The sequence below is a fragment of the Phaenicophaeus curvirostris genome, chromosome 8 (genome assembly GCF_032191515.1).
Source record: "Phaenicophaeus curvirostris isolate KB17595 chromosome 8, BPBGC_Pcur_1.0, whole genome shotgun sequence".
In the NCBI taxonomy this organism is placed as follows: Eukaryota; Metazoa; Chordata; class Aves; order Cuculiformes; family Cuculidae; genus Phaenicophaeus; species Phaenicophaeus curvirostris.
In genome coordinates, this window is record NC_091399.1 from 10,112,467 (window position 1) to 10,126,171 (window position 13,705).

General features: G+C 43.1%; 1 protein-coding gene across 1 annotated transcript; it reads right to left on the reverse strand.

Moving 5' to 3' along the window:
• Nucleotides 1-10,334: 10,334 nt before the first annotated feature.
• LOC138723144 (1-phosphatidylinositol 4,5-bisphosphate phosphodiesterase beta-2-like) lies at nt 10,335-13,437 on the reverse strand. Its single transcript, XM_069862032.1, has 4 exons — nt 12,863-13,437; nt 12,182-12,239; nt 11,257-11,343; nt 10,335-10,674 (listed from the first exon to the last, which is right to left on the reverse strand). Exons 1-4 carry the CDS (start codon nt 12,898-12,900, stop codon nt 10,531-10,533), a joined length of 327 nt encoding a protein of 108 aa, XP_069718133.1. The 5' UTR covers nt 12,901-13,437; the 3' UTR covers nt 10,335-10,530.
• Between the last annotated feature and the right edge of the window lie 268 nt (nt 13,438-13,705).

Genomic DNA, 13,705 nt, shown 5'->3' on the forward strand with positions numbered 1-13,705 from the left:
CCAGAATGAATTACCTCATTTACAGCAGTGTTGAACACAAGGCTAACAGAGGATGGATAATGGGAATGAGGATAGGGTAAATATCACATTTAAAGCCAAGATTGAAAGAATTTAATGTGCTTCTGTCAGGGGAAATGAGTAATCTTTATCCCAGAGTTCTGAAAGGACATCTAAAATAATGCATCCATACGCAAGTATTTTAAATCTGTCAAGTGGGGTGTGTAACCGTAGGACTAGGGAATAGGAAATTAAATATTTTTTATTTGAGAACAGAGGACAAAGCAATCTTACAGAACTATTAGTTTGCCCTTGATAACATTCAGAGCTTTAGAATAAATTCTGAAGAAGAATGTAGTTGTGGGCAAGAGAGGTAAATGAAGCCTGGAATATAATTAAATTAGTTTTTACCGTTAAGTAGTTCACACTAGATGAAACTGATAGTTCTTTGATGAAATAACTTGTGTTTAGGCAAGGGAAAAATGATGGAATATGAGGTAGGTGAATTTTAATTGAACACTTGACACACTGCCACAATGGAAAGTATGAGCTCAACTGGAAAAGATAAATGTTACTACAAAAGGAAAAGTGAGGTAGCTATGCAAGCACTTTATGAATGTATGAGTATGTAGTAATGTCCAAGGTCAAGAACCGAGTTGCCTTGAAGTTCCTGATGAGGCGTTTTTCTTGTGATGACTTTGAATAAAAATATAATAATGTAGAAATGTTAATGAAGCATCATCGTAACTGCATTGGTCAGAATATCATGCAGTGGAAGAAATGATGAATTTGAGGAGAGAAATTCAAGACATGGCATGAAACCAGGTATTACAGACTGCAAGCTCAGGCACTTTGATATCAATGACAAAAACGTTCATTACAAGCTGGTAGGTTGAAAACAACAAAGGAGAAGATAATCTAGGGTAGTATTAAGTTCTGACTTAGTAGTAGTTTGTGGTGTTGCATTTAGAAAGACAAGCCTTGGCCCTGATAAGTGTCTCTGGTCAAGATAAGAAGTTATTAATGCCATTGTACAAGCATTGATGACCTCTCTCCTGCAACACTAGGTGTAATTCTTGCTGCTTCCAAGGAGGAGCTGGTAAATGTAACTCTGCTTTGAAAACGGGAAACAGTAACCTAGGTAAAATACAACGAAAACCTTGAGTTATTCAGATAAACACCGCCAGCATTTTATAAAAGATTTTCTCTTACCAATAGATCCAGAAGTTGCATTGTTAGTTCTGGGAGACTGAGGAGCCAATATTTCATTTGGGAAAGTTGCTTTTTCTAACCTGTGCCTTCCTAAGCACGTTGCTTACCCTGAAAGCTAACAACAGGATTGAAGTTCACTCTTGGGCAGATAAATGGTACACGTCCTGCACCTCATTTAAATGCTCAGAATTGGGCAAGAGAAGAGGAGACCTGTTTTACAGAAGGATTTCAAGCCTGGTAAACCACAAAAAATAATCATAGATATAGAGTTTAAATTTAGTTAACTTGCCAATTTTACTGCTGCTTGAGTCTTAAAATCAGTTCTTCTCCCTTCTAAAAACATTTTGGCTATATTAAGATTGTGCCTTTGCCTCTGTGAATAGAGTCATGGTTTGTGCAATAGGGGTTGTTTAAACACAGGGAAGAGTTACTGGGGATGCGGAATCATCCAAAGTTCTGGAACAGGTTTGTGGTCTTATTCAAACTGCTCTCCTCAATGTGCTTCAGCAAAACATCGTAGCTCCTAACTAAGCAAAATACTCACATTTCTGTAAGATATGATCCAGATCAAGCACTTAACAGAACACAAAGTAGAATGGAATGTACGGTAGGTTAATGAAGTTTTACAGAATTAGAGGAGTAAAGATTAAAAGGAAGTACAAGATGTGCAGGAAGATGTGTGAATTGTCATGTTTTAGGATATAAACCAGTGTCACTAGGCTTGGAAAAAAACAGGTGCCACAGTATTGTTACTGGAAACATTCTTTCAGTTGTCTGGTACTGGTCACTGTCAAGGACAGAAAGTCTGGACCAGCTATTACCCTTCAAATCCTGTCTTCCTCTGCCACAGCCATAACTCCAGATAAAAAAAACCCCATAAACTTCAGAGTTCTCCTGTGAGTATCCAAATATGCCTCACAACGTTTGACTCCAGATAGTGCCTGAGATCTGTGACTAGCACTCTGCTCTTTTTTCATACTTCTTTTTCAAGCAGACATGATTAATGAAAATAGAATTTCATTAATCCCTTTGAAAACCATTGTTTTTGGGGGTTGAAAGGTGTGCGGATATGTTTTCTGTCTTTCAGTTTCAGCAAATACCTTCTACAGGAGCACCTGCCTCTCCTAACCATGGATTTTCTCCATGGGTTTGTGGTCTTTTGAAAAACACAGACTCATATAAGAAACTTTAAAAAGGGTGAAACCTTGTGAAGACAAGCTAAGGTGTAAAGACAAGAGTCAATGCAGGAGGATGGGTGATGAAAAGAGCCTATCAACAGCCCGCAAAGCTGGCAAGGGAGCAGAACTGGAGGTTGCATGAACCTGTATTATTCTCAGCAGGTGTGGCTTGTGCTAGAAGATACTAAGTGCTTCCTCATTATGCATTAGCAACCTTTGAGCTCGTGCTGGCAAGTCCACCAACAGCCTAGCCCACACTGCAGGAAAACTCAGGGCTGGTCAGGGTTTTACAAAATGTCTTTTTGTTCTGGATGCTTTGAGCACTGCTGCTGTCTGGTAGTTTGTAAAATTATACCGTTTCCAACAAGGTACAATCACAGAATAGAAAGAGTAGCCAGGGGCTCCTGAACTGGCCATCCCAGCCCCCACTGCCCTTTGTCCTTGTATCTTCAGCAGCTCTGGAAGGAGAGCCCACTGGCCAAAGGCAACATGAGGATCTCTGTAGGGAAGTTAGAATGTTACATCAAGACGCCAGGCTATCGTATTTCCAAACCCTCACCCAGGTAAAAGAAGCAGACCAGTTCATTTTCTCTTTCAAAGGGAGTTCTTCAATGCAAAACCAAAAGTGAGATTCTGCCTGCTTTTATTGTGGTATATCCATCTGTGGGAAGTTGAAGCTGTACTGTAGATGCTAGCTTTGTAACTCTATGTTGAGTTCACAACACAGATTTTTTTGTGCATTTGGGATTTGCCTTAATTGTGTGCAGATTCATCCCAAACTCTGTGTGAAACAGCTCAAAATACTGAATCGCACTCTTTATTTGCCTTCTATATTAGTATTCCTTTTGGTGTATTGACTTAATTCTTTGTCTGTGTTCAGTAGCTTGGAGGAATTTTGCACTACCCCATGCATCAACAGCTATACCTCATGATTTTCTTCTAGATATCAGTCATTTGACCCAAAAGGAGTCAAAATGCAAAGAACTGTATAGAAGCTAGCATGACTTCTGCCTCCCATGTTGTTCTCAGCTGTGGTGATCTTGGATTTGGGTACATATTCCTATCCACCACAGCCCCTTAGTGCTGCACCCCACCCAAGCCCCTGCAACATTCCAGTCCTGATGATAGATATTCCCTTCGTGATCCTTCCCTGACATTTCTCTCATCTCTGCTTTCCCCATCATCCTCTTCCTTCCTTCCTCCTTCTCCACAACTTTTTTTTTGTGCTTCAAAGGGGAATACAGCTTGAAAACCTCATGCTGCAGCAAGCTGCTGAGCTCTGTGTGATATCATGTAATCGAATGGTCGCTAGCCATTTCTCATCTGCTCCCCATTTTTGTTTTCCTTTTCCTTCTTTTTAGCATCACATCAACCCTGTGTGAACTTGTCTCCCAAGTGGCCCCACCCTGTAGCTGATACCACGGCAGGCTCCTTGATCCCTGACGCAGATTGAATCACTCATCTGCAGTTACAGGTTACAGGAGGTACACGGCATTGGTACTGCAGATGTAACCATAAAGCACACAGAAGCCTGTGAAAATACCACCAATTATTTCTAGCTTGTAACGAAACCATTTTAACCGGCTTCTACATGTGGAATAAGAACATATGCAGGTTACAAGCCTAGGACGTGCCCTGAAGGCACTGATAATTTGAGAAGCAATGTGAGCATTGTATATGACCTTAAGGGAAACTTATGGGAAAATTTTTGTTCTTCCTTAGATGTTAAGACCTGGAAAAGTACACTGTTATATACTTGAGTACTCCTGACTCGTGCACGTAAATGCTGCCCAGCATGGGCTGTCAGGATCATCTTTGCACACCAGTGGGCCTCTCTCTCAGAAGCAAGAGTTGGTAGGATGAGTTTTGGGTCTTCCTGCATGACACCTGCAGCAAGTGAAAGGGAGAGTGAGCAACAAGGCTCCCTCCTGCGCCATACTCCCTCTGTCCTTAGGCAGGGGTCATAGGTCCCTGGTTTTGCTGGATCCTTGAAGTTCGTTTTGGGATCTTGGGTTAGGTTTTGAACCTGTTCTTTGAAAACTGGGAGTTATGTTTGATTTGAAGCTGCCTTGTGCTTGGGATGACATGCTAATTTCTCTGTGTGGTCAGCCTGTGGCTTTGAGGCATGCTCTCTGTACAAATCTGTGTGACGCATGGGAAAGCCAGAGAAATATTATTTAGGTTTAAGCTGCACTTAATTAAATTACTAATAAATTAAATAGATACTCCATTAATTCATGGAGATCTAGGAGGAGATAAAGCTGTAGCTGAATTTTTGGGGGGGCTATTCTTCTATGTGGGCTTGTGACTAAGAAATAATGAACAGCGAGAAAAAAAAATTGGATTACATTCGTGCCATGTTGTCCTTCTCTGTCACATCAAGGCTGAATTCTGCTGGAATCTGGAAATCATCTGGGGGGAGGAGCAAAGGCTTGAGAACTGGTAAATGTTGTGAGCTGCACAACAGACTAGTGAGAAACAAAGCCTGAAGTGGAACAGGTTTACCTTCTCTGTTATCTGGTTTTGGAAAGAAAGCATTGATGGAACAGAGAAGGAAGAAAGGAACCATAAAGAGACAGCCGCTGTGAAAGGAGGTACCTGTGTACAGACAAGCCCAGTGCTGGGCAGACCCAGGCTGCCAAGAATGCCTTCCTGCACCCCAAAGGTGGGATGTGGGTCTTGCTGTACTGGCATCACCACTGCTGTAGCTCCTGGCCTATTTTTTTTATTTTGCTGTAAAACACATAAAGACAAATACACTATAGCCCATGTAGAGGCATGGCCTCCAATGCCATTACAATTCTAGCAGTTGTATCACGACAAAATACAGATGGGTGATGTCTACCTGGCACTTTGTTCTCAGCTGTGGAAAATGCACTCTTTGTGGTGGAGTTGCTCGCCTCGCTTTGCAGGGACATGTTACCCATAAAAAGGCCAATGCAACTGATTCTGCTGACTCTTTAATTTGGGTTTACCCGAAAGATGAAAACTAAAACAGGCAGTCTGGATTTAATTGATAATCCTTTGCCCTTATCATCTATGCTGTCACCTTCAGTGCTGTGCTAAAGTACCTTGCAGATGCCCCAGATTTTATTTGGGTTACTCCACAGAGAAAACACTCTCAGGAATAGTTTCTAATAACACCTCACGATCCACAAAAATGACAGTCTTTGGATTGTTTCTCTTGCTTAATATTTGTTCCTTACTTTATGATGCAGCTGCAGTTTAAGTTCACAACACAGCAAGCTTTCCTGGACCAGGAGAAACAATAACTAAGCGTACCTTTGTGTTTGCCCTGCTCCTGGAAAGAGAAGGAGATGGCAGAGATGGTTTCTGGGACCACAGTTGCTCTGTAGCCTGATTTCTTCTTTTTTCCATGCGAATGAGTTTGAACAGTCCCAAGGCAATACTGAGATTTCAAGTGTGTGGGAGACTAAAGGATACCAGCTCATTTTTTGATACCTTAGCATCTGTTGAATTTCTCATATGTTTCAATTCTGCTGCATGTTCCTGCTATGCTTCTTCCCCTTTGAATCACGTGGACCTAAGCTTTAGCAATAGGAGGAGTAAGGGATCTTGGAGAAGAAAGTTTCTCACTACCCAACCATCTTCCCATCGAAGCCCACTGTCCTCTTGCTACAAAGTGACACAGTACTGTGGTACCTGGTGGTAATGTGATGCTTCTCTTGAAACTGGCACCATAACAGATGCAGATGATGCTACTGCGACGGAGTTCCATAGCATATCTGTGCTGAAGGTAAGAACTGCAAGGAGATAATCTGTCAGACCCATGGGCACTTGCACATGCTTATTATGGGACCCTGCAAAATTTTAGACCTATAAGCGTAAGTGTGTAAGAGAAGCTGCTAGGATCGAATGCTGCCACTTGTTAGAGTCTTCTCATTTAGTTCTTTCACTGCTAGCTGCAAAACACTTAAAGGAAAACATTTTTGTAAAGTCTTGTGAATTTGTGACTTAACTGTGCGTTCTAAGGTGCTTTAGGGAAACTGAATATCTGCAAACATAAATCCCTCGGGGTAGATGCTAGCATGGAATGCAGCTGCTAGTTAGAGTCTTCTCCTGAAGGACTTTCAAAATAAGCTGCATAGCACAACTAACAGAATGTTTTAGCAAAGGCTAGTGAATTGTGACTTAGCTGTGCCTATTAAGGCACTTCAGCAGGACTGAATACCTGGAAATGTAACTGCCGCAGGGAAGCTGCTAGGATCGAATGTTCCTTCTTGTTACAGTCTTCTAATGTCATGCTTTCATTGCAAGTGGCAAAGCATCAAAAGGAACGCGATTTCATATAGGCTTATGAATTGTGAAATACCTGTGCGTTCTAAGGTGCCTTAGGGAAATTGAATATCTGGAAACATAACCCCTGCAGGGAAGCTGACAACATGGAATGCAGCTGCCTCGTAGAGTCTTCTCTAGCAGCGCTTTCAATAAGATGCAAAGTACGACTAAGAGAACGTTTTAGCACAGGCTTGTGCATTGCCTATTATGGCAACCCTGCAAAATTTTAGAGCTATAAGCATGTGTGTGTAAGGGAAGCTTCTAGGATCGAATGCTGCCACTTGTTAGAGTCTTCTCATTTAGCTCTTTCACTGTTCACTGCACTTACTAGTTTTTCAGATTGAAGCTGCTACATTTACTAAATGACAACACATTTACATTTAGAATTAACGAGGTTTACTAAGATAATTACAAGATTGGAAGTTTAGTTTATTTATCAGATTTATGGAAATGGGCAGTCCCCTAAGTATTTCTTTTTCAATTCTGACATCTTGATTAAATGTTACAATCCAAGTGACAATACATCCAAGGTTTTCACAAGGTTGCAGTTAGTAATTATTTAATTGCATTATCGCTCAATGGCCATAAACTATGTAAATCAGAGTAATCATAAAAGCACTGGACTGCAAAAGGGATTCTGTTTAGAGAGGTTACAGACCCTGCTGAAGTTGCCTGTTCTGACTAGAAGCAAATCTGTCTAGAACATGCTGATAAGGTATTATGGTTTAGGTCCAGCCAGTAGCGCAGTATCACACTGCCACTAGCTCACTCCCTACCTCTGCCATGGTGGGATGGGCAGGAGAATGGGAAGTAACATAAAATACGTGGGTTGAGATTAATACAGTTTCATAAGACAACAAAAGAAGTAGTAGTAACAGTAATGATAAATATACCAGAAAAAGTGATGCACAACTCAATGCTATTTCTCACCACCAGATGACTTGCTGGCCAACTGCCAAGACTTGTTTGATTCATAGTAACAGTATGTAAAGGGGAGGGGAGAAACAAGGGAAATGCTTCATTATATATTAATAAGGCTTCTATTTATACTATAGATACCATTCAAGTTTACATGATAAACCTCTATTCTGTAGTTTAAAATCACAAATAATTTTTCAGGTTTCAGTGGCAGAGAGTATGATATATTTATTCACAGGTTTTCACATCATTTACCTCCAGTAACAATTTTGATTCAGTAACCTTTCACTTACATGGGTCTTTCTCATTTCAAAACAATTTCTGCAACAATTTCTAGTTCATATACATAGGGTTTCAGGTGTACTTGTCTGCTTCCTACCTCTTCCTGGTAATTGTCCCCTCGAGCCATTAAGAGAGGGGGATTAGAATACTGCACTCAAATTATCATCTTACATTTCCAAGTTAACTGGAAGTATTTATTACAGTATTTTTTCTTATTAAGGTAGCCAGCATCATCCTGTGCACTACTGGCTAGATGTTATGGTACACCCTGATGCATTTTGTTTGAAAAGCCTTTTGTTTTTCCTTAACAATTGATACAAAAGTCTTCCTCTGAAAAGCAATGCAAATGTTTACACGTGATTGAAAAGAGTGAAAACTTAAAATATTTTTGCTTAACGGTTTGCTAACTCTGTGCATATACATGTATTCATTTATCTAATTCTATTATAGAAGGATGCAATTATCTTTGGCTCTGCCATTCCTAAGGCTATACAGAATGAAAAGCATAGCCAACCTTCACGTACCCTCCATATCCTTTAGGAAAGGAAGTAGCAGTCTTAATGGAAAACAATAGAACATTTGATGCTAGAACCTGTTTCACATGCACTTTTCTGGAAAATCATTGGTAGCTGTGTTTCGTGTAAGCTGCCTGCATAATACTCAACAATTTGGACCCACTCAGTCATAATGTTTGCAGACTAATATTCCATTGCACTAAGCACCCGTAAATTTAACCTCAGTAACACTGCAGGGTAGATTTATTCCCATGCCTTCTTCACAATAAAGGGTGCTGTTAATTAGGCTCCACTGGTGACTATTCCTGACAAATGTAGGTGATGTTGCTGATGCTGCGTCACATTTTCAATAATTTTTTAAGCAAAGCAGGAAAGGGAAAATTAAACGTAATTGTAAGCAAGGTCCTATACTCCCCTTTGAAGGGTTGTTTTTGGCAACAGGCATAACTTTTCTTTGAAATCCTTAGTACTAGCAGGAAGGCCATTTTTAGGACAAATGTTCATCTTGCATTTTGGACCACTACATTTCAACACTCTACCAAACACGTGAATCTGATCTTCAAAGTGAAGGGGGTAACAGATACAAAATATATATTTTCATTTACTCTATTCTCTGGCAGGCAGCATTCAAAAATACAGAAAGTGGGAAAAATAATCCGAAGAGATGCTGTAAGCTTCAAGTAAATAACATTGAGAAGGAAAAAGTAAATATAAATATATAAAACCCTCAATACATAGTGAGCAATGGAAAAATATAAGAGAACTAACAGTTTTAGACTAAGATCTTTCCTTGTGGTACATTTAAGACAAAAGAGAAACTACTAAGTACACCTCATCAAAAAGAACGACTCTTTTCCAATTTTATTGGCATAACTCTTTTCAAGCACAAAAGCCTTACAAGTGATATATTTTAATTAGAGAATAAAACCAGCTATTTTTCAATGTGATATTTACATTTCAAATACTAAAATGCTCTGTTAGTCGTGCTTATTCAGCTCGCAGTGAAAGCACTTCCAGAGAAGACTCTAACGAGAGCTAGCATTGGATGGTAGCACATTCCCTGCGGTACTTGTGCTGAACACTCTGAAATTTTGAAGTGACGCTTTAATAGCCATTCTGATGTTACAGTACACAAGCTGAGACTGAAAGTTCTGCAAGTCTTGCTTTGCACTGAAAGCGTTCTAAGAGAAGACATTCAGAAGCAGCAGCATTCCATGCTAGCATCTTCCCTGCGGGAGATCCTCTTTTTTCCAAAATCGTGTTATTAGCCGCAGTTAAGTCACAATTAAGTACCCTAGACTAAAACTTTCTGTTAGTCATCCTTATGCAGCTTGCAGCAAAAGCACTTCGTGAGAAGACTCTAACGAGAGCCAGCATTGGATGGTAGCAGCTTCCCTGCGGTATTAGCGGTGAACAATCTGAAATTGTGAAGTGACGCTTTAATATCCATTCTGGTGTTACAGTACACAAGCCGAGACTGAAAGTTCTACGAGTCTTGCATTGTACTGAGAGCGCTCTTAGAGAAGACATTCCGAAGCAGCAGCATTCCATGCTAGCATCTTCCCTGCGGGAGATACTCTCTTTTCCAACATTGCGTTATTAGTTGCTCTTAAGTCACAATTCAGTAACCTATACTAAAACATTCTGTTAGTTGTGCTTCTGCAGCTTGCAGTGAAAGCCCTTCCTCAGAAGACTCTAACAAGAGCCAGCATTTGATGGTAGCAGCTTCCCTGTGTTACTTGTGCTGAATGAGCTGAAATTTTGAAGTGACGCTTTACTAGCCATTCTGATGTAACAGTACACAAGCCGAGACAGAAAGTTCTACAAGTCTTGCTTTGCACTGAGAACGCTCTAAGAGAAGACATTCAGAAGCAGCAGCATTCCATGCTAGCATCTTCCCTGCGGGAGATATGTGAGGAGGAGTTCATCAAGCTGGTCTTTAACTCCTCCATATACTTCCATAAACCTCCCTGAGGTAGAACAGTAAAGGAAGCCTCTCTCAAAATCTGCTTTCTTCAATCTCAATGTCTGTTTTGGCTCCTGGGGGCCCAGGCATGGCAAATGTGAGCCTTGACACCTCTGCCACCAGGCTCTTTTCTTCCAGTTGGTCTGTAGGGCCTTGATCTCCCTCAGGAACGCTCTGAACAGCTTCCTTCTGAGTCTCTGGCTCTCCAGGAAAGCCTCCTCTGGCACAGCTCTTCACCATTTCCTGCACCTCCACACTCAAGTCTTTCCAACTTCTCCTTGTACTCCGCCAGTGCTTCCTGCTGGAGCTGCAAAGAGAGACCTCATGTCATTCTCCAAACACTGGAGCTAAGTCAGGCTGGGAATGATATTAAAACCTACACTGAGAGAGACTGATGCAAGGAGATGTTGGCACGTGACAGTTTTGGTCTCGGCCCTGGGCTGAAGGACTTTTCTCCATCCTCCTGGCAAACTCTGCCCTCCCCGAAGGTGAAAGGGGGGAGGATCCCGAGTTGGGTCACTCTGATCTGCAGCGAGATGAATCCAGACTGCACACCCACCTTGAACGAACAGGAATGCCTTTTGTGCGCTTGGAGGGGTGAGATTTGTCTTGTTTAAAGACGCGTTTCCACCACAATTTCAAGTCAGGGGGAGGTTCTGTGGCGAGGTGAATGCTCCTGCTGGCACGGGGTGTGGGGGCTGTAGCAGCGCTGACCTAGAAGGTGGTTCTAGAGGAGCCTACGCGGATCTAAGTCATTCATACAGCGCCCAGAGGAGTGGGCGGCTGCAGTGTGTGTGCAGCATGAGTGAGGCATTAATTAAAGAACAAGGAAGATGAAACCCCTCGAGGGTTCAGGATTTATTGTACAGCAACGACCCTGAGCCTTTACCTGGCCTTCTTTCTCCTTGATTGCTCTCAGATTCTCTGCCTGCTTCTCTTCCAGTTTCTGCTGATACCTGGCTGTCTTTTCTGTTACCTTTAAAAAGAATACATTAAAAAAGCACTTAAATTTAAGTTGTTTGTAAGGAAATGCTTTAGCCAGCCCAAGCTTCCAGCAGCAAGACACAGAGTTGGAGCACAAGACAGAGATTTACACAACACATGGCATTGTACCCCTCTCATTCCCAATTCTGACCAATTTCTGCTGGCTCCAAGGTGTTTGTGCCCTCCTCGAGGCCCTGAACGAGGAAAGCAGAGCAAGAGCGAGCACACATGTGCACACGAGTCTGCTCTACAAGGGGCTGCATCTGAAAAGGGCAAAGATGGGAACCTCTGGATCTTCTCCTCCCTTTCTCACAGCTTTGTGCATCATCCAGTAGATGCGGGGGGCAGATGCTCATTAATTGTGCTGCAAAAAGATCCCTGTAACATCACTGCAGAATATTCCAGAGGGCTCCATCTGCACTGCAGCCCTGACCAGGCTCGGGGATCGGCTGCACCCTCAAGGACTCGCAGGTCGTGAGTAAGGACAATAAGTGTCAGAATTAAAATCCTGGAATGGTTTGGGTTGGAAGGGACCTCAAAGCCCATCCAGTCCCACCCCTGCCACGGGCAGGGACACCTCCCACGGGATCAGGGGCTCCAAGCCCCATCCAGCCTGGCCTTGAACCCCTGCAGGGATGGGGCAGCCACCCCTGCTCTGGGCAACCTGGGCCAGGGCCTCACTAGTTACTCAGAGATCTTGTCGCAGCAGCAATTCAAGGGGTTCTAAACACCTCAGAGCTTGCACTCTGTCTGGGAGCCTTGCTGGTGCCACCCACCAGCCACCCCTACTTTACAGGAGAGCGATGCTGGGGCAGGGGCACACGCCTTACCATTTTGATGGTTTGCACCACCTCCTGAATGTGAGAGTTGTTAATTTCTTTCTTCAACCTTTAAAGAAAGGAAATCCATGAAAACCTATAACCCACCTGTTATCTCTATACAAAATCTGTTTATCGATGCCACAGAATCATGGAATTGTTTGTTTGGAAAACACCTTTGAGATTATTGAGTCTAACTGTCCCTGCCCACTACTAAACCAGATCCCTGAGAACCTCGCCTACCTGGCTTTAACCCCCCCAGGGCTGGGGACTCCACCACTGCCCTGGGCAGCCTCTGCCAGGGCCTGAGAACCCTTTCTGTGAAGAAATCTTTCCTGATGTCCAACCTGAACCTGCCCTGGTGCAACTTGAGGCCATTCCCTCTTGTCCTGTCCCTTGTTACTTGGGAGAAGAGCCCAGCACCCACCTCACCACAACTTCCTTTCAGGCAGTTGTAGACAGTGATGAGGTCTCCCCTCAGCCTCCTGGGCTAAACACCCCCAGGACCCTCAGCCACCTCTCATAACTCTGTTCTCCAGCTCCTTCCCCAGCTCTGTTCCCTTCTCTGGACGCGCTCCAGCCCTTCAATGTCCTTCTTGGAGTGAGGGGCCCAAAACTGAACCCAGGACTTGAGGTGCAGCCTCACAGCACCCAGACCATGGGGACAATCCCTTCCCAGTTCCCTCCCAGTACCTCTCCTGAGCAGCCTTGTCGCTGGTGCTCCTCATCATGGCCTGGACTGGGTCCACTCTCTTTGCCTCCAGCTTCTTCTTAATGTCTTTAATATTGCTGGGGAGAGAAGAGAGCGCTGAGAGATTGATTACAAACCTCAAACTGATGCAGCTCTCCACATCTGCTCTCTGGAGCGCTTGACTGCCTGGGAGAGCAAAGCTTGAGCAACTGTGCAGCAGAAAGCCCTAAGTCTGCAGAATATTTTAAGTCCTGTAATGTTTTCTTCTTTTCAAAGTGCGTCATAACAAAAGGCAGGAGAAAATCCATGTGTTACAACTGGGTTGTACTGGGTTCTTCTGGAGCAGCAGGAGACTTGCTGGAAGGATTTACACTGCTAAATGAAAAAGAAAAACCAAAGAAGGAGCTATGTGGTTCTGTAGGAGAGTTCAAAAGATGACGTGGAGCAAGCAGAAAGGCAGATAAACTATGGGATGTGACTTGCAAAGCAGAACCCATTAACACTTAGAAAGCATTTGACCAACCAGTAGGAACAACGGAAAGAACAAAACCTCAGACCTGTGCCCTGCGTGGCATCAAAATGCTTACTACAAGGTGTTAGCTGGGCACCTGAGGCTGCTGGGCACCTGAGGCTGCTGGGCACCAGCAGAACTTCATCCCAGCCACCTCTTGCAGCACAACTACACCAGGACAGCAAGAGTGACCCATCAGTCCGGGGTTCTGCTTCCAACAGCAGAAGAAATAAACACGTAAGGGAAGCGCAGGAAAGAGAATAAGCATAGGGCGATTTTCCCCCTCATCCACCCTCCCAGTTTCCAGTGTCCTCCAGCTCCTACACATTTAACT

Coding starts and splice junctions, on each gene's coding strand:
- LOC138723144 (XM_069862032.1), bottom strand. CDS start 12,900: ATGATGAGGAGCACCAGCGACAAGGCTGCTCAGGAGAG. Junction 12,240..12,862: donor GACAAGGCTGCTCAGGAGAG/GTACTGGGAGGG, acceptor CTTTCTTTAAAG/GTTGAAGAAAGAAATTAACA. Junction 10,675..11,256: donor TCAAGGAGAAAGAAGGCCAG/GTAAAGGCTCAG, acceptor CTCTCTTTGCAG/CTCCAGCAGGAAGCACTGGC.